At 42.1% G+C, this 24062-nt stretch overlaps 2 protein-coding genes across 3 annotated transcripts in view; one reads left to right on the forward strand and one right to left on the reverse strand.

Annotated features, from left to right (window-relative positions):
* The window catches only part of Rpgrip1 (retinitis pigmentosa GTPase regulator interacting protein 1), a gene marked incomplete in the record, with an annotated part of 58309 nt that extends 54406 nt beyond the window's left edge, over positions 1-3903 (forward strand). Inside the window, 3 exon segments of the mRNA XM_013508581.1 lie at positions 571-655; positions 2912-3042; positions 3662-3903. Of these exon segments, the coding sequence (XP_013364035.1) occupies positions 571-655; positions 2912-3042; positions 3662-3774 (329 nt within the window).
* Positions 3904-4921: 1018 nt separating this feature from the next.
* Positions 4922-24062, reverse strand: part of Supt16h (suppressor of Ty 16 homolog (S. cerevisiae)) — a 39989-nt gene continuing 20848 nt past the window's right edge. For both annotated transcript variants that reach the window (XM_005412116.2, XM_013508580.1), the window contains 16 exons: positions 23494-23559; positions 23288-23383; positions 22962-23077; positions 22721-22874; positions 21155-21282; positions 20488-20623; positions 20256-20382; positions 19913-20031; positions 19077-19202; positions 18524-18636; positions 18187-18262; positions 17288-17457; positions 7248-7377; positions 6306-6435; positions 6100-6177; positions 4922-5362 (listed from right to left, as the gene is read on the reverse strand). In XM_005412116.2, the coding sequence (XP_005412173.1) occupies positions 5217-5362; positions 6100-6177; positions 6306-6435; positions 7248-7377; positions 17288-17457; positions 18187-18262; positions 18524-18636; positions 19077-19202; positions 19913-20031; positions 20256-20382; positions 20488-20623; positions 21155-21282; positions 22721-22874; positions 22962-23077; positions 23288-23383; positions 23494-23559 (1911 nt within the window). In that variant the 3' untranslated portion in view covers positions 4922-5216. The remainder of the gene's footprint in view (positions 5363-6099; positions 6178-6305; positions 6436-7247; positions 7378-17287; positions 17458-18186; positions 18263-18523; positions 18637-19076; positions 19203-19912; positions 20032-20255; positions 20383-20487; positions 20624-21154; positions 21283-22720; positions 22875-22961; positions 23078-23287; positions 23384-23493; positions 23560-24062) is intronic.

Raw genomic sequence — 24062 nt, forward strand, 5'->3', positions numbered from 1 at the left:
AGCACTCAGGAGGCTGAGGCAGGAGGATCGTTGTGAGTTTGAGACCAGCCTGGGCTACAAAGTGAGCTCAAGGCCAGCCTGAACTGCATAGGGAGACCCTGTCTCAAAAAGACAAAAAACAAAACTACAAAGTTCTATCCACTGTGGAGTGGTAGGAGCACATTTATTCTGGCACATGGCAGAACAGCTTTTAATCTGATTATGCAGTTTCTTTTATGGCCAACTTTTCTTTTCTTTTTGGTTTTTCCAGACAGGGTCTCACTATGTTGTTTAGACTGCCGCTCTGTCACTGTGGTTCCAAAGCGGCCCTAGGCTGGGGCGTGGCTGTGAGGGACAGCCGTGGGGTTAGTGCGAACCAGGTCCTGGCTTTGATCTGCAGTATTAAAAGTAATAAAGCAGCCCCAGACAATATGTACACAGATGGGCCGAGGTAAAGCTTTATTTACAAAAACAGGGAGCCAGCCCACAGACCCAGAGGCCCCCCACCTTAGGTCACTGCTTTACAGGCATCTCTTAGGAAGTCTTCGTGTCCAAACAGCAACTCTGTGATTCTTTGCCTTTTTCTCCTAGTGATTGACCTGGACCCTCTGGAGCAACAAGGCCGAAGGCAGTTCCTGTTTGCCATGCTGCAGGCGCAAGATCCTAGGCAAGGACAGTAGGCATCTGCTTTCCACTTGGAGAGAAAGGGGAGATTCAGACAGGAATTCAAAAGTTGGATGTGGTGGCGCACGCCTGTGATCCTATCACTTGGGAGGCTGAGGCAGAAGGCTCACTGCAAGTTTGAGGCCAGCCTGAGCTACATAGGCAGAACTCATCTCAAAATCAAAACAGACAAGGGCCAATCGGGATGGCGCACACCCCTATAATCCCAGCACTCCAGCACTGCGGAGTTCAAGGCCATCCTGGGCCACAAAGTGAGTTCAAGGCCAGCCCGAACTGGAGGGTGGAACCTCCAGTTCCACCCAGTTAGAGGGTGAAACCCTCTCCAAAAAAGACCAAAAAAAAAAAAAAAAAAAAAGCTCATTCTTGGGGATGCTCTTTAATCAATGTTGTGATACTCGAGCAGTTAATGTATACTTTCGGCTCATTTCTCACTGGTGCCAGGCCCTGATGGGTGCTTTCACCTTTCCCCACCTGGGAGGGAACCCAGGGCCTCGCCCACGCTGCAGCTTTCCCTCTGGCCAGTGCCCAGAGCTCTACAATGAGCACAGCCCCTGCCCCAGTGGGTAACTTTGGGGCAGTTTACTCGATTGTGACAGTGCCCTCTATGAAATGGGCAGACTGCTTTGACTTTCTGAGATAACTTGGTTCACTTCTCACACTTGCAGCAGCACTGCAAGCTTACCAAATATTGTGCCTTTACAATTTCAATTTGCATTTAAATTTTAAAGTTTTTTTTGGGTCAGGGATGTAGCTCAGTGACACAGCACCTGCCTGGCAAGTGCAAGGTCCTGAGTTTGAGTCCCAGTACCAAAAATAAATAAATAAATTTCAAAGATTTTTTTTCTTTACAGGAATAATTTGATGCAATAACAAAGTAAATTTTAGCTCTTTTTTAAAGTTTTAGAAAATAAAGTTTTATTAATCCTCTAGTGAGAATGCCTCCTTTTACAATTTTGAAACAATGCATGCATGGGACTTACACTAAAAAATAGTTTGGTTGAAATTTAAGTGTGTGTATGGCTTTTTTTGTCTTTCGAATCTGGGGTACTTCCCCTTTGTATGTGGGTGAGAAATAACACAGGACCAGTTTGTTTTTTTTCCTTGGTACAGGGCATCAAACTCAGGACTTTACTCTTGCCAGGCAGGCGCTGTACCACTGAGCTATGTCTTCAACCAGGGCTGGTGTTTTGATCTATTATTTCTGCAGGGCCAATGCTTTTTTTAATCTGTTACTTTACCTCTAGAGTTAGTCACAGAAATGACTGACGAGCCGGTGGAAATCGTGACTCTGACTTCAGGGTTTCCATGGCTCCCAAAGGTCCAAGTCGACAGCAGTGTGGAGGTGGAAAGTGATTGGGTTGTCTGCCCTCTGTGCCAGTAGTTTTTAGCTTAGTTTTTAATTTTTTTTTTAGCATTACTAGGATACCATCTTCCTTTATTCCCTTAGAGTAGTTAAGTTTTAAAATTTTTAATTTTTTTTCTGTTTATTTATGTGGTGCTAGGGATTGAACCCAGGGCCTCCCTCATGCCTGATAGGCAGGTACCATACAGCCACACCGAGATTCTTTTTTGCAAGGCCCCTGTAGGGGTGAGGTGGTGTTTGTTGCTTTTGTCTTGAGTCAGTGACTTGCTAAATAAATAGTTCAGGCTGCCGTGCACTATGTAGCCCCCAGCTGGCATTTAACACCGCCTGCCTTGGCCTCCTCAGTGCTGGGGTTACAGACATGCACCACCATGCCCGGTGCGTTTGCTCTAACAAAAATTTTCTTTTTTTGTCTTTTTGAGACAGGGTCTCACTGTGCAGTTCAGGCTGGCCTTGAGCTCACTTTGTAGCCCAGGCTGGTCTCAAACTTGCAAGGATCCTCCTCTTGAATGCTGGGGTTACAGACATACACGACCATGCCCAGGTGTTTGCCTTTTGAAGACAGTCTCTCCACGTGGTTCAGGCTGGCCTTAAATTCAGGTCATCCTCCTGCCTCAGCTTCCTAAGTGCTGGGATTATAGATGTGGGCCAGGATGCCTGGCTTATCTTGACAGTTTTGATGCAGTTAACCACATTATTTTGACTCTTTGTTCCCTTTTGTTATGGCCTGTTGCTACTTAAAATTATACTGATGTCTCACTTCTGTTATCTGTTTATAAAGTGGAGGGAAAGGGAGGGTGATTTGAGGAAGACACTTATAATTACTTTTTAATTTCCTAAAGCAGAAGGGATCAGCAGTGTCACATTAAATGGCTCTTCTTTTAGCCTCAAGTTCACGGTAGTGAGCGACCCCCTGGACGAGGCAGCGAGAGAGTGTGAAGAGGTAGGGTATGCCTACCTGGAACTGTGGCAGGTCCTCGAATCTGGAAGAGACGTTGTGGAGCAGGAGCTGGAGAGTGAGTAATGAAGTTTTGTCCTTCTCAGCCCCACTTATTTCTAAGCAAACATCCCGAGAACGAGTAACTGTCTTACCTTTAAAATACAATCATCACTAGGAAGTTGGTAAACTACAAACAGGACTATTTTCCCCACAGCTGTGTGTGGCATTTCTGGATTAAGCGTCAAAAGTAGTCAATTGTTGCCAGGTCGGGGGGTGCAACCTGTAATCCTAGCGCTCGGGAGGCTGAAGGTTCAGGCACCTTGGGCTATACAGGACCCCGTCTCAGAGTCACTTGTGTCTGTTGGCTGCCACGTTACCTCATTATCCATCTATTTTAAGGGGTACCCTGCTCCTGCCCTGATACTGGGAAATGAACCCAGGGTCTTAGTACTGAGCTACATCCCCAGGGCCCTCTCCCTTTTTTCAAAAATTTGAGACAGGGTCTTACTAAATTCCCAGGCTGGGCTCACACTCAGTCCTCCTGCCTTGGTTTCCCAGAGGGCTGGGTTACAGGTGTACAACACCACGAGCAGCATCCAAGCCCCTTACCTGCAGCCCTGAGATGGCAAGAGCCACAGGTCTCGGTGTGTAACTGAGTGCTGCTGCCGCCTGACCCTTTCTTTCCTTCCCGACAGTTGTCAGCCCTGAAGACCAGGATGTAGTAATAGGAAGGCTGAAAGTTTCCCTCCAGGCAGCGGCGGTCCTCCACAGTATTTACCAGGAGATGACTGAGGACCTGTGGTCGTGAAGGATCGACGCCCTTCCATTCTAAAGCCTGAGGGAACCGAAGTAAAATGTCTCTAACGAAGTAACTTGCTATACCCTAAGTATTTTTCCTGGGATATCTAGATCTCAACCTAATGATGGAAGTCTAGAATGATGAGAGCTCATTTCTGTGATACTAGTTGGACAAAGGCATTTTCTTTGAACCCCTCGGTGCTTTACCAGGTGAGAAGCAGGGTTCCTCTCACAGACTATAAAGGAATGGTCACAAAAGGCAAATTTACAAAAACAAAACTAACAAAAACCCCACAGTTTATTTATCTTTTAGTTTTTCCAAAATTGAAAATATCAAGTCCTACTGCTAAGGAGAAAAAAACAAACGAACAAACATAAAATCTGAGAGCCCTCCCCCCTTTCTCTGAAGTCATGGAACAGGAAGGAAGTGCAATGGGGCAGGTGGGTGCAGAGAACAAGGAGGGAGGAGGGCAAGAAAAACTCCCTGCACCTAAAAAGCCGTTCAACAGAAACCGATAAATACAGGACAACGGCAGGGCAGGTAAAAACTAGGAGCAGCAGTGCGAGAGGCTGAGCCGTGGATATGGCCTCCCTTCCTCTTCTCTCTCATTTCTCCTCAGGCAATGCTAGGCCCAAGGCATGACTTGCCCCTTCCAGATCTAAACCTTGACTCCCCTGAGCCTCCTCCTAGATTTCACTTGAAGCAGTGTATCAGGCACACAACCATTTTTCCTTTGATACCTCAGAAAAGAGAAACAGTGGTAATTTTGCCTTCTATCATTGTATCATGTGTGAATTTTTAAGAAGAAAAAGCTGAGGCAAGGAGTGTCACTGCTTCATACGCCTTCCAAGGTGGCAGAAATACCTCAGAATCTGCACAAGGCAATACACCAGGAAAACTCAGGTGAAGGCACCAGCCCAATCTGCCTCACTAACTCAAGTTGTATGATTTACATAATCATTAGCAAATTCTAAAAACCTTCTCTTGAGCACTACAAAGATGGAACGTAAAGAGACGTGAGGAAGGTCACGGCAGTAGGGTAAGATGGAGGACTGCATCTGCTGGTCAAGAACCATGGTACAGTGACTAAGGGTCACCTTGTACCACTGTCTTGGAAATACAGCTGTGAGACACCAAAGATGTCAGAAGCCATCAATGTCCTGGCAGAAGGTGACAGGAAGAGGAATGAAGGGTATTTATTAACAGTGGGAGCCTCCACCCTCCTTCCAGAACAGCTCCTCCCTTGCCATCTGCATGGGGCCATTGGCACATGTCCCGGTGGTCCTGGAATTCCCCGAGTAGATTGGTCCACACACATGGCCCCCTAAACCCATAAACACAAATGGCAAAATGTCAAAGAAAACAAAAGGAAAAAACCCAGTTTCTATTTCATGTAAAATTTTCTGGAGTTGGCTGGAGGAAGAGTGGAGCCCAGAGCCACAGTTCAGGGGTTACTTCCTCTTTTTCTTGGGAGGTGCGGAGCTGTGTCTGGAACCACGGGTGGAGCCGCGGCCCGAACTGTGCACAGATGCCTTCCTCTTGCGGCTCATACTTCGACTCTGTTCCTCCTCTTCCTCATAGCGACTTTCACGGTCCGCTGCGCAGAATGGAGAGGTGCCATCAGTAAGCTTAGTCACCTGACATTCCCAGCTAGCGTGAAAGGTTAGAGAAGCCACTCAGTTACTAGTTATGTGATCCCAGGCAAGTGCTCAAATTTTGAGCCTCGTTTATTGATTTATAAGACAGAGGATTATGTAAGAAATTAAAGAAGCTATTTTGTGCAAGGTACCTACCATGGTATTTGGGATATGTCAGATAATAAACATTTCCTCTTCATCTTTAAGTTGTATTTGTGGTTTGGTTTCAGAGCAACAGGATATGGATTAGCCCTGTATTGACAGGCCTAACTCAGAACCTCATGTGACTCCATGGTTGCCTGGCTACTGGCAACCAGGGGCTGGGGCAGAGAAAGGAGCATCCACCTGGCACTCACACCCGCCTGAGAGTGCAAGCTCACATTCCAGACCCAATTTTTCCTTTGGCCAAGGAAGTTATAGCTGAGGCTTCCAATCAGATTTATAGGGGTATTTTTTGTTCTCATTAGGCTACTACTACTAAAACCTCAAAGTACAGGAATGTGTTAGAAACTTGTTCTTCTAAAGACAAGGTCTTGTTACTGCAGCTCAAGTTGGCCTCAAACTCCCAACCCTGTCACCGCCTCCCTCGCCTTGGAACTACTGGCATGCCCCCCAACGCCTGGCTAGAAATCTACACATGAATCAGTGGGTAAAGAAAACAACAAGCCAAACAGAAACAACAAAAACTTCTTGTAACCTTTCCGGGCCTCTTCCTCCAGCTCGTCCCAATCTTTCCCACTCTCCTCTTCACTGCCCAGGGACTCCTTGGAGTAATCTAGAGGAACAGTGATTAACAGTCAGTCGTGCAGGAAGGGAATGAGACATTTTTCCCTTTGAAAATGTAGTTCCAGGAATTAAATTAGACGAGACAGCCATGATAAACTTTCTGTTATAAAGACTAACCTGATTCTTCTGCTTCTGATGAATAATCTTCATCACTATCTTCTTCTTCCTCTTCATAGTCGTCCTCTGAAGGATTGAAGGTCTCATCTTCGATTTCTGACTCTGAATCCCCTTCCTCAGCATCACTCCCCTGGTAAAGTTAGACCATAATACTATTTATTTTATTCACATTCTAACAAATTAACCAACTTAGTATCTACAGTACTACCAGCTTTTACATGGAAAAAACAAAAACCCTCAATGACCAAAAAATAAATGATTGTTCTCATTACTGGTAAGGTACAGGTATGTGATCCTTCAACTTCTAGTTCTTATTTCTTTTCTTTTCCTTTTTTGTGCTTGGAGCTGAACCTAGGGTCTTCCATACCAACTCGTATTGTGAAAGCTTCATTTCATCCTTCCTTGCTAAGAGAAGTCAGGGACAGAAAGACGGTAACAACACCGCCTGCAGAGGTAGGAGGACGCTTCCTACAGTGTTCCTCAGTTCTCCCTGCTGCCCCGTAACCTCTCCAGCAGATGCGCTGTGTGTAGCTAGCTGGAGTGCTCTCCACTTTGTTCTTAAAGCCCTAAGTTCCCTGAGGTGCCACCAAAACTCCCTGAACCTTCTAAAGCTTTATTAAGACAGTGTTTTATTAAATTAAATTAGGTAATGGCAGAAGACATAGTATATTTAGGGCGTAAACTATAAAAATAGACATTTACAGGCCTTTTTCTGACTATATCTGAAATCTGTGGTTTTTCACAGTTCGTGGGTGCTCTAGGAGTGGAGCCCCCGCAAATTTCATGGGTTCACTGTACCTGTAGGAGTACTCTTGAAGACTTGGCCATATCAAGCTGTATTCAGTGGTTCTCCCAGCTGCTCTGGCCCTCATGTACTATCCCTGTGCCCGAATGGCAGCAGGTAGCACTATATCCCAGAAAAGAAACCCCACACTCACGCACCTCACCCTCAGGTTCCAGGAAAGACCAGCCACCCTGCTCGAAGAAGCCCTCAGGGTCATCCACGATGGTCTTCATGATTTTGGTCCAGTTGAGGGACTGTACTCCTTCTGTGTACTTTAGGTCACAGGAACTGAGAGAAATGACATTATAAAATCAGCATCCGTCTTCTGTACTTTCTGGAAAGGTTCAGTATCACCTTGGGCATCAGCATCCCTGAAGAGCACATAATCCTCCCCTACTACAGAATAGGTGCTCTTTGCTCTGTGCCCCAGCAGGTGCCTGCCTGGCTGCTACCTGCTCTCCCATAGTACAGGCCGTGGCAACAGAGCCGCCTTCCCGCTGCTATAATCTGTCCCTCAGTGCAGGCTAAGCTCATCTTCTTCCTTACTTCCGTCTCCCTCTTAAACATCAATTCCTGCCCTTCACTCAGTCTTCACCCCTGCTCTCCATGCTTCCCGCTCCTCCGCTGGTCCCACACTTACTTGTGAGCCCTGTGAGCTCACAGCCGCCTCTGGGCTCTTACGTTTCGGCTCCATTCATCAATCTACTATAATTCAGAAACAGGGACCATTTTCACCGGCCCTAGATTTCCCTCTGCAACCTTCCACTGCTTTACTTACTCTTCCTTATTCCTTTTTTGTTGTTGTTTTTTTCCTGGTACCAGGAATCGAACTTAACAGCCTTGCGCTTGCCAGGCAGGCGCTCTGCCGCTGAGCTAAATCCCCAGCCCCTACTCTTCCTTATTCGATGCAAGGTCTATTTGAAGTCCAGGACACATTAAAAAAAAGAATGTAAAATCTTCCATATTCAGAAAATGTTTAAATGACTTTTTATTCACTTTTGGTCAACTGAAATAGCTGAGTAAGAAGGATGAAAACACCCAGGCAGTAAGAAGGTTAAAACAGACCTTCAGCATAAACCTGCCAAGAACCACCGGCATAACCCACTGCGGGCAACACTGCAACGCCTGCTCCCACTCCTGATGGAGTCAGTCAGCTCCTAGCAGTATCTCTCCACCTTAAACAACTAGGAAATCAAAACAGCAAACAGCAGTTTTCAGACATTCGATAAAAAGCAGGGAGGAAAGACAACCTCTGAAAAATGGAAACAAGGTTTTGTCTCATTATGCGCCTATTTTCTGCCTAGAGGCAGTTCTCAGGCTGTGCTGGAATGGGAACCCAACCAGAAACTGGCTGTTTTGAGGAGCGAGGGACAGACATTTAGTATGTGGGGGACACAGCGGAGCCGTCACACAGGGAGGAAGCGCTGTGGCGGGGATGGATCGGCACAAGGAATGAAACTGGAGCTGGGCACAGAACCACAGGGAAGTGGTGGGCCAGACCCCGCATCTCACACACAACTGGAAGTAATCGCTGTTCCCGGCAGTTTCCTTGGAAAGCCCTCACAACACACAGGGCCTCAGGAGAGGTCCCCACAGGAGAAGCACATCAACAGAAAGGCCAATCGGTTCCAGCACAAAGGCTGGTTTAAACCCACACTAATGACATCTGACAGCAAGCCTTAAAGAACAAAGAGAATCCAAATAATTTGTCTGTAACCCAGAATAATATAAAATAATATTAAAAAATATAGCACCCACGGTACCGGAGAAAAAACAAAAAAACAAAACAAAACAAAACAAAAAATATAGCACCCACAGTGCAGAGTCAGAATGTTTAGCAACTGATCACAAAATATCAGGCACACAAAGAAGCAAGAAAGTGAGGCATGGGGGCACATGCCTGTAATCCCACTACTAGGGAGGCTGAGGCAGGAGGATCTACAAGTTCGAAGCCAGCCTGAGCATCTTAGTGAGACCCCGTCTCAAAAAACAAAACTGAACAACCACAACAACAAAAAATCAACCAATAGCAACAGACCCAGAAAATACAAAGATGGAGAAACACACAAGGATATTTTAAAAAGCTGATATAAATATGCTCTATATGTTCAAAATGAAGACAGAAACTTGAACGTGAGAAAAATGAAATACAATTATATAGTCTCAGAAAAAAAGGAGGGGAAGAGGACTCAGGAAAAAGCAAAAAATACTTGAAGAATAATGGGCAAAACATTACCAAATGTGAAAAAAACACCTATAGAGCCATCTACTTAAGAAGATGAATGACTACCAAGAATAAATGAAACTACAGAAAAGCACCTAAAAACCAAACTGCTCAAAACCAGTGATGAATACAAAAACCTTCAATCAACCGAGGAGAAAAATGACAAGCGGTACAAAGGAAAAAAGAAGGCAGCAGATTTCTCAACAGCAACCATGCAAGCCAGAAAACAGAGCAGTACTAGCTGGGTGTGGCAGTGCTGAATGTAATCCCAGTACTTCTCAGTACTCTGGGAAGCTGAGGCAGGACAATGGCATGCTGGAGTCCAGCCAGGTAACTTTAGCAACTAAATTAGACCCTGTCTCAAAATTTAAAAAGTAAGAAGGGCCAAGATGAAGGCCCTGGGTTCAATCCCTAGTACAAGGATGGTGAGAGAACATGATTTATTTTTCCTCAAAAAAAAGAAAAAAAAACTTTTATGGATGAAAGTCATCGATGCAAGTGTTGTTTTCTTGTTGGTGCACGCTCACAGGGATTACATTCATTGTGGGGGGAAATAGCTCTTAAGTACCCCAAGTTCGTCAACTTGGAATTCTATGTTCAGCAAAACCATCTTCCCAAAATGAAAGTGGAATAACACTTCTCAAAAAGCTGAGGATGGGGAATCTAAAACCCTTCCTCTCCAATACTGAAGGAAGTGTATCGGCCAGAGGAAAACCAGACAGATGGGAGTGCAAAAGAACAAAGTGTGGAAACGAACACCACCAGGGATGGAAAATATGAGTGAATATAAAGATGCCCCCTTACCTTGTAAATTCAAAGGTTACTTTGGGAGCTAAAATAATTGACGCGTTCGATCATAATATATTAGAAGTAAAACGTATGACAAACAAGGAGAAACGGAAGCGTGAGAACCTTCCAACACAGCTGTGACATGCTACTCTCTGAAGCTGACTGTAGTATTGTAAACTTCATTAAAAATCATTTAAAAATCAAGAGTACAGCTAGTAAACTAGTTATGAGCTAAAATAAAAATCCTATCATAAAAATAATTCAAAAAGAAGGTATAGCTGGGAGTGGTGGCACATGCCTGTAATCCCAGCACTCAGGAGGCTGAGGCAGGAGGATCGTTGCGAGTTCAAGACCAGCCTGGGTTACAAAGTGAACTCAAGGCCAGCCTGAACTGCATAGTGAGACCCTTTCTCAAAAAGAAAAAAAAAAAAAAAAGAAGGTATAAAAAGGACAAAGCAGCTGAAGAACAGATGAGAGAGGAAGATGGCAGATTCAAATCCAACCATATTTTTTTCCCAACCATATTGATAATTACACTAAATGTAAATGATTTCTAGCAATCCAATTAAAAAGCAGACACACCTAGAATGGATTTAAAAATGGCAGTCCTAAATATATGCTGTCTCCAAGTAAGCCACTTTACATAAAAAAATAAGGTGAGGGGTTGGGGGTGTAGCTTAGTGGTAGGTCACTTGCTCAACATATGTGATGGCTTGAAATGGATCCTTAGCACCACCGTAAAACAAAGGAAATAAGGCATATAAGGTGAAAAGAGAAAAAACATGCCATGCAAACACTAATGAAGATATAGCTGAAGCACACCACATAGGTTTTGAATGAGGAACAGGTTCAATATTCTTTATCTGAAATGGGTGGGTCCACAAGTGCTTCATGGTGTTTTTCAGGTTGTAGTTTCGGCATAGAAATTAGCTATCTTGCAAGTAAGTCCCGAGTCTAAACTCAAAATTCACTTTCATTTTATATACACTGAAGTATTCGGGATCAGTGATGAACAACCTACATTACTAGCAATAAGGAAGGAAATTTTACATTGTGAAAGGGTTAATCATCTGTTAATCAGTAACAGAGCTTCAAAACACAAGAAGCAAAATCTGATAGAGATACAAAGAGAAATAAGGAAGTAACTGCAGTGTCAGATTTCAAAATTATCTTAATTCTGATAGAAAGGCATTCAGGGTCCAGGGATGTGGCTCAGTATAGAGCATGGAGGCCCTGGGCTCAATCTTCAGTACAAACAGCAGCAGTAGCAGCACCACACACACACACACACACACACACACACACACAAACACACAGAGAATGAATGAATATATAGAAGGCTTTACCACTAACAGTTTGATATTTATAATAGTTTTCATACAAAAAGAGAACATCAATTCAACTCAAAGATAGAGAAAATTCTTTTACATAATGTGCTGAACCACACAAGTATCAACACATTTAAAAGGACTAAAATCATACAAAAAATGTTCTGTGACCTTCACAGAATGAATCTAGAAATCAATAATGTAAAGAACTTCCTAATAACTGATCTGATATCCTAGGGCAAAGGGTCAAAAAACTGATAAATCTCTAGCCAGACTGAACAAAGAGGACAGACCCAAGAAAGATGCAGATAACCCTAAATGATTCTATAGCTACTAAAAAAAACTCAGGCTGAGATAGCTTCACTGGTACATCTGCTAAACATTTATGAAAACACCAGTCTAGGGCTGGGGATTTAGCTCAGTGGCACAGTGCCGGCCTGGCAAGCATGAGGTTGTGAGTTCGATTCCCAGTACCGGAAAAAAAAAAAAAAAAGAAAAAAGAAAACACCAGTCCACATTCTGTCCCAGAAAACTTATTCTGAGGCCAGTATTAACTGATACCAACTCAAACAAGACAATATTAGAAATATTCCTTATGAATACAGATGTAAAAATCCTCAATAAAACATTAGTGTATCAGACCCAGGACTACATGAACAGTGCAATAACACCACAAATGGGGCCTGATTCTGGGAAAGCAAAGCTGGCTTAAAACTGAGAAGCAATAAATGTAATTCACTACACTGAAAACTATGAAATAAAAACTGTATCACCTGGACCAGTCAGAAAAAGCATTTGAAAAATTCAAAATTCACTTATGTTTTTTTTTTTACTTCAAATTTGTAGGCTGGGGATAAATGAATAGAAGAACATTTTCTATCCAATCATTTTCCTTAGCCAGTTTCAATGTTCCAAAGTTTAATTACCAGAGCAGGGGAAGATACCCTAAACTGAACTCAACGCTTTGGAAACATTTATGATTTCTTTCTTTGAGACAGAGTCTTATATGCAGTTCAGGCTGGGCTTGAACTCAATATGTAGCCCAGGTTGACCTTGAACTTGCAGCGATCCTTTTGCTTCAGCCTCTGAGTGCTGTGATTATAGGCATGTGCCCTCACATCCACCTATATTTATGATAAAAAACAAAACCAAAAGGTCTGTCAGCAAAGTAGGACTTTAGCTGACAAAGGACGTTTTTTCCTCCCCCCCCCCACTTCCTTCCTTCCTTTTTTTTGGTACTGGGAATCGGACTCACGACCTCAGCCTTGCCAGGCAAGCACTTATGCCACTGAGCTATATCCCCGGCCCCAAAGGACATCTTAAAAAATAAATAAGTAAGAGTCTTATAGTTACTATCCCATTAAATAGCTAAAGATTATATTCTTTCCCCCACCAGATCAAAGACAGGGACATCTGCACTCACTTCTATCTGGCATTGGACTGGAGATCCTAGACATTACAATAAGGCAAGAAAAAGAAATGAGCAGAAGAAACAAAGGAGGAGTAAAAATTACCTGTAGACAAGCTAACTGCATACATAGGAAATCTTACACAACCTACAAAGCAACTAGATCTAGTGAGTTTAGCAAGCTTGCAGAAAGAAACTTTGTATTTCTTTATGTTAGAAATAGATAAATATTCACAATCGCATGGAAAAGTCTGAAATATTTAGGGATAAATATAAATAAACCAAATATAGGCAAGAACTGTATATTGGCAACTATGAAACACTGCTGAAAGAAACTAAAAAAGAGCTAAAATGGAGAGATACCCCATCTTCACAGACTGGAAGATTCAACGTGGTTGTGATGTTCTCCCCAAATTAATGTACACATTTAAGAGGAACTATCAAAACTGCAGTAGGACTTTTTGAAAAAAAAAAAACAAGTTGATTCTAAACCCAGCACTTGGGAGGCTGAGGCAGGACAGCTGAAAGATTGAGGCCAGCCTGGGCTACATAGTGAGTGCAAGGACAGCCTGAACACAGTGAAACCCTGTCTCAAAGAACCAAACCGAAACGGTATGACAGTGGTACAATAACAGATATGTATGAAGTATCATCAAAAAATACAGTGAATGTTTTAAATTTTTAAAAGTTACAGCAAAGGACACACTGCCATTAATCTTTCTTCCAATACACTTATCTTAGAGTTCCTGCCAGTTTCTGAAGCAGTTCTGGATGTTCTCTTATTCAATGTATTTAGTTGTGCTGTCATGGCTGCCTTGATTTCTTGAATCAATTGAAAATGTTGACCTTCCGTAGTCATTTTGACATCAGGGACAAACCAGAAGTCACATGGTATCACATCCAGTCAGTAGGGACACACCATAATATATTCTTCTGTTGGATGTCCGCCAGCAACAGAATTCACCATAGTTTTGATTACACCTTTTAAAGGCACTCACAAAAGAGAACTTCTACAACTACTTCAGAAGTGGCAAGAAACAGGTGTGGTGGTGCACGCCTGTAATCCTAGCAATCAAGAGGCTAAGGCAAGAGTATCCCCACAAGTTAAGGCCAGCCTAAACTATGTAGCCAGACACTGTCTCACTTCCTTTCCCAAAATGGCAAGAATGAAAGAAAATGGTAAGTTTGTTCAAAGCAGAGGGAATATTTTGAGGGAAATTAATAGCAATTATGTCTTTTATTGGAACACATTTATTTATTTATTTATTTTTGTCTTTTTGAGACAAGGTCCCCCTCTGCAGTTCAGGCTGGCCTGGAGCTCACTTTGTAGCCCAGGCTGGTCTCTAACTTGCAACGATCCTCCTGCCTCAGCCTCCTGAGTGCTGAGATTACAGGCATGGACCACCACACCTGGCTATAATACATTTAAAAAATTTAAACATACTGCACTCTTTGGTCAGCTCTTGTATTAATGGAACAGAATACAGGTTCAGAAAGGGTAAACTAGTCATCTTTGACAAAGATGCAAAGGTAACTCAAAGGAGAAGGGATATTTTCAAGTCTTTTTTTTTTTTTTTTTTTTGGTACCGGGAATTGAACTCAGGACCTCGCGCTTGCCAGGCAGGCACTTGTACCACTGAGCTATATCCCTGGCCCCAATATTTTCAATGAGTGGCTATTTATATGCAAAGCACAAAGCTTCAACCTTACATCACAGTAATAATTTAACCTCAAACAAGATCACAGAGATAAATATAAACCCTAAACCTATACAAGTTGGAGGAAAGTAACATTTTTATTACAACTCAATTAGATAAAATTTACAAGATAGGAAGTAAGAAGCACAAAACACAAAAAAGTTGCTCAGGGGATGTGGCTCAGTGGTAGAGCTCTTGCCTTACATTCATAAGGCCCTGGGTTCAATCTAGCACCATGAAAAACAAAAAAAACCCAAAAACCAAACAAAAAAGTTGATCAAATAGATATAATCACAATTTTACATGCCAGGTCCTCAAAAGACATGTAGAAAATAGAGATACGCCTACACAGGTATGGTGGAACATGCCTATAATTCCAGCACTTGGGAAGCTGAAGCAAGAGGATCATCATGAGTTTGAAGTCAGCTGGGTTATGTAATGAGTTCAAGGCCAGCCTGGACTACTAGGTGAAACCCTGTCTCAAAAAAAAACTAAGAACAAACTGAGAGAAGATACAAAGAAAAATAATGTAAAATAAAAATAAATGTAAAATCTGTACTTATCCAGCTTAACAAATCTGTAAAACTATTAACAAGCGCTCTTATTTTATTGTAAATTTTATTTTATTTTATTTTTTTTGAGACAGGGTCTCACTATGCAGTTCAGGCTGGCCTTGAGCTCACTTTGTAGCGCAGGATGGTCTTGAACTAGCAATGATCCTCCTGCCTCAGCCTCCTGAGTGCTTGGATTACAGGCATGCGCCACCATGCCGGGCTTAGCACTCTAATTTTAAAAACAGGCAAGAGATATGAATAGATATTTCATCAAAGAATGGGACATAAGCATATGAAATGATACTCAACAGCATTTGCCATCACATAAATGAAAACTGAAATCACAAGACTTTGTGGTACACCCTGAATACACCATAAAAAGACTGACACCACTAAGTGTTGGAGAGAAACAGGACTGATTGTTAACATTGCCAATTTACCAGCCACACTGCAAAATGGCTTGGCAATTTCTTAAATATGCACTTAACTGGGAAACTGAGGCAGGAGCATCACTGTGAGTTCAAAGCCAGCCTAGACTACATAGTGAAGCCCTGTCTCAAATACACACACACACACACCCATAAGACTATGGCCACACAATTCCAGTCAATCACCTAAAGGAAAAGACCATACAGCTATACAAAGACCTGTCTGCACAGTTTATAGAAGCCATTCATGATAGCCATAGCCCAAACAGAAATACCCCAAATGTTCACTAACTGGGAAACTGGTCAAGGGTGGACTACCCACACAATGGACTGCTACTGCAGAGTCAAAGGGAATGCAGCACTAATGTACATGTTGCAGGGATTTCAAAAGCATGTTAAGTGAAGAAGGCAAGACACAAAAGATTACATATATGTAACTTCACATGTAAAATTCAAGACAAGGCAAACTGTGCAGTGACAGAAATCAGTGATGAGGAAAGGGACTGACTCCAGAGGGTATAAGGAGCTTTCAGACTGACAGAAACATCCTATGTCCTGTGATAGTGGACATCAGATTGTGTATATTCACTAAAACTCATTTTCTAAGTTGGTGAAATTTATTACATGTAAATTGGGCCCATGAAAGCTGATTTAAAGGTTGTATGTATTTATATATAATATTTCTGATCCTCAGTGCTGGGGATATAGCTCAGTGGCATAAGCACCTGCCTGGCAAGCACAAGGTCATGAGTTCGATCCCTGGTGCTGCAAAAAACAAACAAACAAACAAAAAAAAAACTAACAAAAAACCCAAAAAACCATTTCTGATCCTCAATTGTTTGCATGTATTTCTTAGGAAAATCCTTATGGGAATCATTATTTCTATACAGTTTTTATCTCTCTATAAAGATTTATATTTACATCCCTGCCCGCTCCCAGACAATGAAGAGGAAGAGCAGAGCCAATCTGATTCGTGGTCACTGAAACCATCACTTACAGAGCAATACTTGCTGCTAATTGGGTTCTGGTACTTTCATGAGAAACTGCATTCATTGGAGTTTAAGTAAATAAATAAATAAATAAATAAATTTAAAATATATTTTAAATAAACTGCATTGAAGGGGGGTAGGGTTTTCCTAAACACATTCCAGGTTGGCTTTGGACTTACAATATACCTCAGACTGGCCTTGAATTCTCAGTGGTCCTCCTGTGTCAGTCCCCTGGGTGCAGAGGTTACAAACATCTTATCTGGCTTTGTATTCTTACATAAACAAATTTTTTCATCTTTCAGTAAAAACAAAACTACTGAGGAATAGGCCACCTCCTTTTCACAAACAAATTATTATACACATGTACAGATCTTATATATGTATCAAGTAGACACAAAAGAACTTTCTGATTTTTCTCCATCTTAAGTATTCATAAACCATTATCTGGTATTCAGGAAAAAAATGAAACCCCTTATTTAATTCCTCCAATTTTTGTTTTTTGAGACTAGATCTCACATGTAGTCTAGGCTGCCCTTGAACTCATGACCTTCCTGTCACCTGAGTCCGTCTTTCTTTTTTAAGGGACAGGACTTGATCTGTTGCTTGGGCTGACCCCAAGCTCCTGTGCCAAGTGCTCCTCCTCTGTCACTTTCCTAAGTAGCAGCTCTACAAGCACAGCCATCACACGGAACCATCAAGGGATTAAAGTGTAAGATACCACACTTAAGGTCTTTCATAACGGGCTTGCAGAGTAAATTAGAAGCTAGAGAGATTTACTTACTTCAACCATTCCTTGATAGGGTCCAGAGAGGCTACTGGAATGGCATTGATCATTGTCACTTTCTTGCTGTAGTCTTTGTAGACAATCACCATATCAAAGTTCTTCAGATGAAATTGGACTCTCTCAAAATGGATCAGCTCCACTTCATCCAATGTCACCACAAAAGGTGGCTGTCAGATAGAACTGGATCATTAACCTTATCGCAGAACTACTTCCTTTCAAATACTTTCAGGATTTAGGGGCTGGGGATTTAGCTCAGCGGCACAGTGCCTGCCTGGCAAGCACAAGGCCATGAGTTCAATTCCCGGTACCGGAGGAAAAACAACAACAAAAAAAAAAAGAAAAAAAAAAATACTTTCAGGATTTAAATTATAACACAAAAGACTAAGCCATTTTTTGGTGTTTTTGAAAAACTAAAGCAGTGTGAAATGCTAAGCACCCCAATAAAATGATCTGTGAGATCAAAATCCTTCAAGGGGAATATATTAAAGGAAACTACGTGAAAAAATTATTTTTGAAAAAAGAACTAGATTTCTAAAGAAGTATTTGTTCTTTTTTTTTTTTGAGACAGGGTCTCACAAGGTAGTCCAGGCTGGCCTTGAACTCATGGCAAGCCTCCTGCATCAGTCTCCTGAGTGCTGAGATTACTGGTGTGTGCCACCACACCTGGCTGTTCAATGAGTATCAAAATGACAATCAGAATAATTAGAAGCAAGATACCAACCCTTCTGCTTTCTTTTTTCTAACAATTTTCTTTCTCAGCAGGAAGCAAGAGGCCTACTGTAGGGTACGGCTCAGTGTCAAGAGCATGTACTTAGTCAGTCTCTGAGTTTAATCCCTCGTACCATAGAATAAAAAGAATAAATAAAAATTAATAAAAGAGGCCAAGAAATACTCACCCATTCTGTAGCATTGACCAGCGCACTACTAGTGGGCTGGAGGAGGCAGGTACTCCTGTAGGGAGCGCCATTAAATCTGAAAGGGTAAGAACAGAGGAGTGGGCTCATCACAGGTGGCACTGCCGCCCTCTTCCCCTGCAGACTCACGTCCAGAGGAAGCCTCTCAGTCTCAGCCACTCACACAAACTCTTACCAATTTTAAGATTGAGTGGAGCCTCAAATGTTAATAATCATAGGACAAAAAGGATACGTTCCCTTATTATTGAAAAAAAAAATTCACTTTCCTAAGTGCAGAGGAGAAAGAAACTGTAGGCTGAAAGGAAGAAGACTTTGTTACCCCAAGTCCCGAAAAGGCACTTCAAATTCCAGCTCCTCCTTTGTGAGAGCCTCTACTTTCTCAATGAAATTCTTAAAGGCGGTTTTCAGTTTGTGCCTCATTTCTCGTTCCATCTGTAGGAGAAAAAATAATTACAACCTTCACAGTACTTGTTAATAATAGTACCTCCTCTGAGAGACTGAAGTGCTTTTGTATTCTTTACTTCTCTTAATTATGAAACAAATGTTTATGCAAATTAGTCCATGTTGGGGGCTGGGGATTTAGCTCAGCGGCACAGCGCCTGCCTGGCAAGCGCAAGGTTGTTAGTTCAATTCCCGGGACCAGAAAAAAACAAAAACAAAAACAAAAACAAATATATCCATGTCACTGAAGGACATCAATCCCTTAACTGTCAAGGTGAATCCATAACCTAAGTCTACCACACTCTACCAGTTCAGCAGATATTTAAATTGCTCTGCACAGAGGTGAGTTTTTATGAAATGTAATTCCTGAGCTCAGATCCGGACCTCCCCTACCTCACTGCACTGCAGAGACAACACTGAATGCCACAGACCTGCTCAGCATAGAGGTCATCTCGGTCATGCATGTGCTGGTGTTTCCCCAAGTCTGTGGTGATCTCCCCCACTTCTGTGTAGAACTGCACGTCCGTGTGTCGCTTCTTCCCAAACATAATGGCATTCTGATGGCATAAGCAGGAAGAACAAGAACGACATCAGAAGGCTTAGGCCAAATAACACAGAAAGAGGCAAGACATGAGAAACACAACTCAAAAACATAAAACTCCCTATATTGGAAATGCAGTGATCAAAATTTGGGCCTCTACAAACATAGGAAAATATATTGGTTATAAGTTTTGACTAAAGCAAAACCTCAATTTCAGGAAAAGAAATCTGGAAGATCTTTTAAGTTTTGGTTATTACATTCCATATGAAATGACAAACATGCTTAGCCCCTTCTAGATGCCAGGTGCTGTGGACTTTATATACACATTCAAATCTCTCGATGATCTTGTGTGACAATTTGTTTTTTAATCACTATAAGTTAGGCCAGGCGTGGTGGTGCACACCTGTAATCCCAGCACTCAGGAGGCTAAAGCAGGAGGACTGTTGTGTGTTCGAGACCAGCCTAGGCTTCAAAGTGAGCTCAAGGCCAGCCTGAACTGCATAGTGTGACACTGTCTCAAAAAGACCAAAAAAAAAGAAAGAAAAGAAAAAGAAAAAAAGGAGTTAAAAAAAATTAAGCATTTTCCCCAAGAACTCCTAATTATTTCGGTTTTTTCCTGTTTGTTCTTTTTGTACCGAGAACAGAACTCAGGACCTTGCGCTTGCCAGGCAGGCACTTGTGCCACTGAGCCATATAGCTAAAACATAGCTAAATAGAAGGCTGTACCTTAAGGTGAAAGTGCAAGACAATAATCATTTCTCCATCACAGGGCTGGAACAAAGCATGTTTAATATTATTGTACAAAATATCCACTTTGTCTCCTCGAACAGAAGTGAAGCGGAAACCTGGGGAAAAGAATCAGGCAGTGTCGTCAGGCTACATTAAGAGGCACCGCATTCCCTCTGACTGATCTGAACAGAGCACAAGGAACACCAACAACTGCACAAAGCATTCTTTTCTTCTGGCCGAACAGCAACATTGGAGATGCATTCCTGCCGCTGTCACACTGCATTATCTGACCTGCTCTTCCTGCAAACGTGCTGAGGTGCACGGCAGCACTTGTACACACCATTGACATGGGCCTCCAGGGAGCCTTGCATCCTCTTCTGGGCAATGTTGGGGCGGATGTACAGATCTTTCAACTTGGGATTGCTCCTGTTTAGGTTGATCACCAGCGAGTCTTGTTTCACGATGCCCTAAGTGGTATGAAAATTAATATGAATCCTCATGTTTCTTCCACCTGTTCCCCAAAACACATGTCCTTTTCCAATAAATGTGACGTGTCCGTGTTCAAGGCTCACCTCCTTTTCTTTCTCTTCTGCTTCCCGAGTCTTGTAACGTTTCTGTACTTCTTTTATAATTCGGAAAGCATTCTGAAGGTTCAAGGCTGGTACTGTCTGTTCTCCAGGTGCTTTCATATTTGAGGCTCGGTATGTACTGCAGAAAAGGGGAAATGTTAGTAACAGTGTATTTATCTGACCTGGTAACCTCTACCCAGTACTGTATTTTGTAACTAGCTTACAGTCTCTTAAGAGAAAAATGTAACACCGAACAGCAAGAAAACCTGAAAAGCCAAAAAGAATTCCCTTTCCTTTACTACTAAATGGAGATCACAGCTAACCCACTGGGGTTGAACGAAATCACACTTATTTTTCAATTCTTGCATAACATCCCTAATTCCATCCCGTTCCACATCACGAAGGAACAGAATCCAAGTGACACACATTTTATTTGAGGATTCTTTCGGAAAATATGTGTAATATATATAAAATATTCTCATGAGGATTCTAAATCAGGGTCCATCCTCAAAAATAGTAGAAAGTCAGCAAAACAATCCCCTGATGGGCCCCTAATGAAGCTTTGGTGTTACCTACGCAGGGGAGGACAGAATGCAGGGTATGAAATGTTCCTGAGATTACCACACCAGCCAGCAGGGATTTGGGGATGGCTGTTTTCCTGGGGACTCACATTTCCTTGACAAAAGTGGCTTCAGGATTAGGGAAGATGTTGCCTTCGTTCCTGCCCAGAGCACTGCCTGGGCAATAGAAGTTGATTCGCAAGTAAGTATAATCTCCTTCTACAGACATACTTATATTCTATTCAAAGAGAGAGAGAAAAGAACAAAAACAATAAAAGTTTTTTCCCTAGATCGTAGTTACAGACATGCAAAAATTAAGTTAGGAGTTATGGGCTGATTTTTTTTTTTTTGGTAAGAATTTACAATGTAAACCTTAATCTACATCTAATAAATATATTTAGCTCTGTGCATATGTGTGGTATTAGGGATTGAAATCAGGGTCTCAACACTCATATGTGAGCTAAGTGCTCTACCACTGAGCTCCGCCCCCTAGCCATTTTTGTATTTTTGTTGTTTTTAATTGTGAGACATGGTCTCTCTAAGTTGCCCAAGCTGGCCTTGAACTCTCAATCCTTCTGCTTCAGCCTCCTAAGTAGCTGGGACCATAGGTGTATGTGCTACCATCCCTGGCTTAGCCCATTGTAACATGTACTTATTCACGGTACCTGGGACTGCACGCAGGTCTTTGCACTGAGCTGCATTCCCAACTGTTTTTTAAATTTTGAGACAGTGTCTCACTAATTTGTCCAGACTGGGCTCAAACTTATGATGCTTCTGTTTTGCCTTTCAGAGTGCTGGGATTACAAGCATGTGCCAACTAGCTTATTTTTTACATTACTGAATGTCTGTTTCCCAGAAGAACCAATAAAACCTCCCACCCCTTTGGCTTGGGTTGGAATCCAGGACCTAGTGCATGCTAGTCAAATGCTCTTTCACTGACCTACATCCCTGGCCCAAGCATCACCGAATTAGCTGGGTTATGGTTGTTGCACATCTATAATCCCAGCACTCTGGGAGGCTGAAGCAGGAAGACAGCAAGTTCAAATGTAGCTTGGGCAACTTAATCACTTAGTGAGACACTATTTCAAAATTTATTTATTTTTGGATTTTTTTGAGGTAAGATTTCACTATGTAGTTCAGGTTGATCCTGAACTTTTGGCGATCCTCACCCTCCTAAGCACTGGGATTATAGACTTCTGCTATTGTGCCCAGCAATTGTCTTAAAAAAAAAAAATGTTGAGGATGTATTTTAGTACAAAGAACTTGGATTCAATCCCTGGTACTGAAGGAAAAAAGAAAAAAAACACTGCTTTTTCTTTTTTTTGTACCAGGAATCAAACTCAGGACCTTGAGTTTGCCAGGCAGGCACTGTGCCACTGAGCTAAATCCTCAGCCCCTGAATTCTTAAAAGTCTCTGGTGCCATGCATACTACAGGTTAATAAATGCTTAAATAAAATTCTAAAAAGGCTGTGCAAATTTTGTTTGTACACTGGCTTTTTACAAAGGGAAAAGCAGAAAGAAAATGACAGGGGATAAGGGAGCAAGAAGAAAGGCAGTGAGCTGTGAAGAAGCAGAGTCGGGGAGAGAGAGGGAGAGGACACAGAGTGCTTCCGGTAAGCACAACTAGTAGATAAGACACAGTTTGGAAAAAACCTGATGCAGCAAGAATTAGTACCTTGATGGTGGCGATGTGAAAAGGCGTTGCAATGCCAAACACTGGCATTATTACAGTCTCATACTTCTTATCAATATAGATCTTCATTTCCCGAATATGTGGCTCCTTAGGCATCAGAGATGGGTTTTTATAGGACACATTAGATTTGCGAGCCCTGGAACGAGATTTTAAAAAACTTGAGAAATGTCTGCTGCCACACAATAACCCTGCAGCATTCTGACTGTTCAACGTGAACTCTTACTTCTGAATCTGCTGCTCTCCCTTCTGTTCGGTCAGCCGCCTCTTGGCTTCCTCATTGAGCTGAGCTGCCAGTTCTTTCTGATGTGCTCTTCGTTTCTCCTCTGCAGTCATCTCGTTCTACGGAAGGGAGAACCCAAGTTCTCACTAATTTGTCCAGACTGGGCTCAAACTTATGATGCTTCTGTTTTGCCTTTCAGAGTTCTGGGATTACAAGCATGTGCCAACTAGCTTATTTTTTACATTACTGAATGTCTGTTTCCATGTTCCCAAAATTTAAGAAACACAGGCATCATACGATGCAGCAATCTAAAACAACAGTAAACTTACTCGAGTTCTTTCTGTAAGTAATGCCGCCCGAGAACCTCTGCCCAGAAGGTCTTCTGCTTCATCTTTCTCCTCTTCCTCCTCTTCTTCATCTTCATTCTGTGGAAAAAGGTCGTAACAAAAAGAAAAAATCAAATGTAGCTTTTTAATCTTGTTTAACTTCTTTATTGTACTGAAATTCCTACAGTGTTCATTTATCTTCGCCCTACCTTTAGGAAAATCCCCACATTCTTTACTTTCTTCTTCACAGAAGTAAGAACTGTAGCTGGGCCATCCTAGAACAAAATGGAGAATTCAGATATCAACTTCAAGGCAGCACTTTCACTTTCAAATCTACTAAAAAGCTGGGTGATGCTTGGCATCCTCCGGATTCTAAAATACAGCATTTGACATTAAATAACACAGTTTTGATCTTCCAAATCCCTCATTAAGAACTATAATTTGGTTCAATTCCCAGTACCAAAAAAAAACCCCAAACAAAACAAAACAAAACAAAACAAAAAAAACAAAACAAACAGCTATTATTTGGGAAGCAACCTCAGGGCAATTGTGAAGAACACAGGCGGATTTGAAACCCGGCTCGGTGACTTTCCCACACTTGGCAGGTTACTTCTCTACATCCTTCAGTTCCTTTAACTGTGCATGGGGTGAGGAAGAGTACAGTACCTACCTCATAGGGTAACTGTAAAGATGCAATGAGTTACTGTGTAAAAGTGCTTAGCTTATGGTTAAAATCACTGAAATATTTGCCACTGTTATTAAAAATCAATTCCTTCTA

Source organism: Chinchilla lanigera, unplaced genomic scaffold (genome assembly GCF_000276665.1).
Source record: "Chinchilla lanigera isolate Chin_1 unplaced genomic scaffold, ChiLan1.0 scaffold00149, whole genome shotgun sequence".
NCBI lineage: Eukaryota > Metazoa > Chordata > Mammalia > Rodentia > Chinchillidae > Chinchilla > Chinchilla lanigera.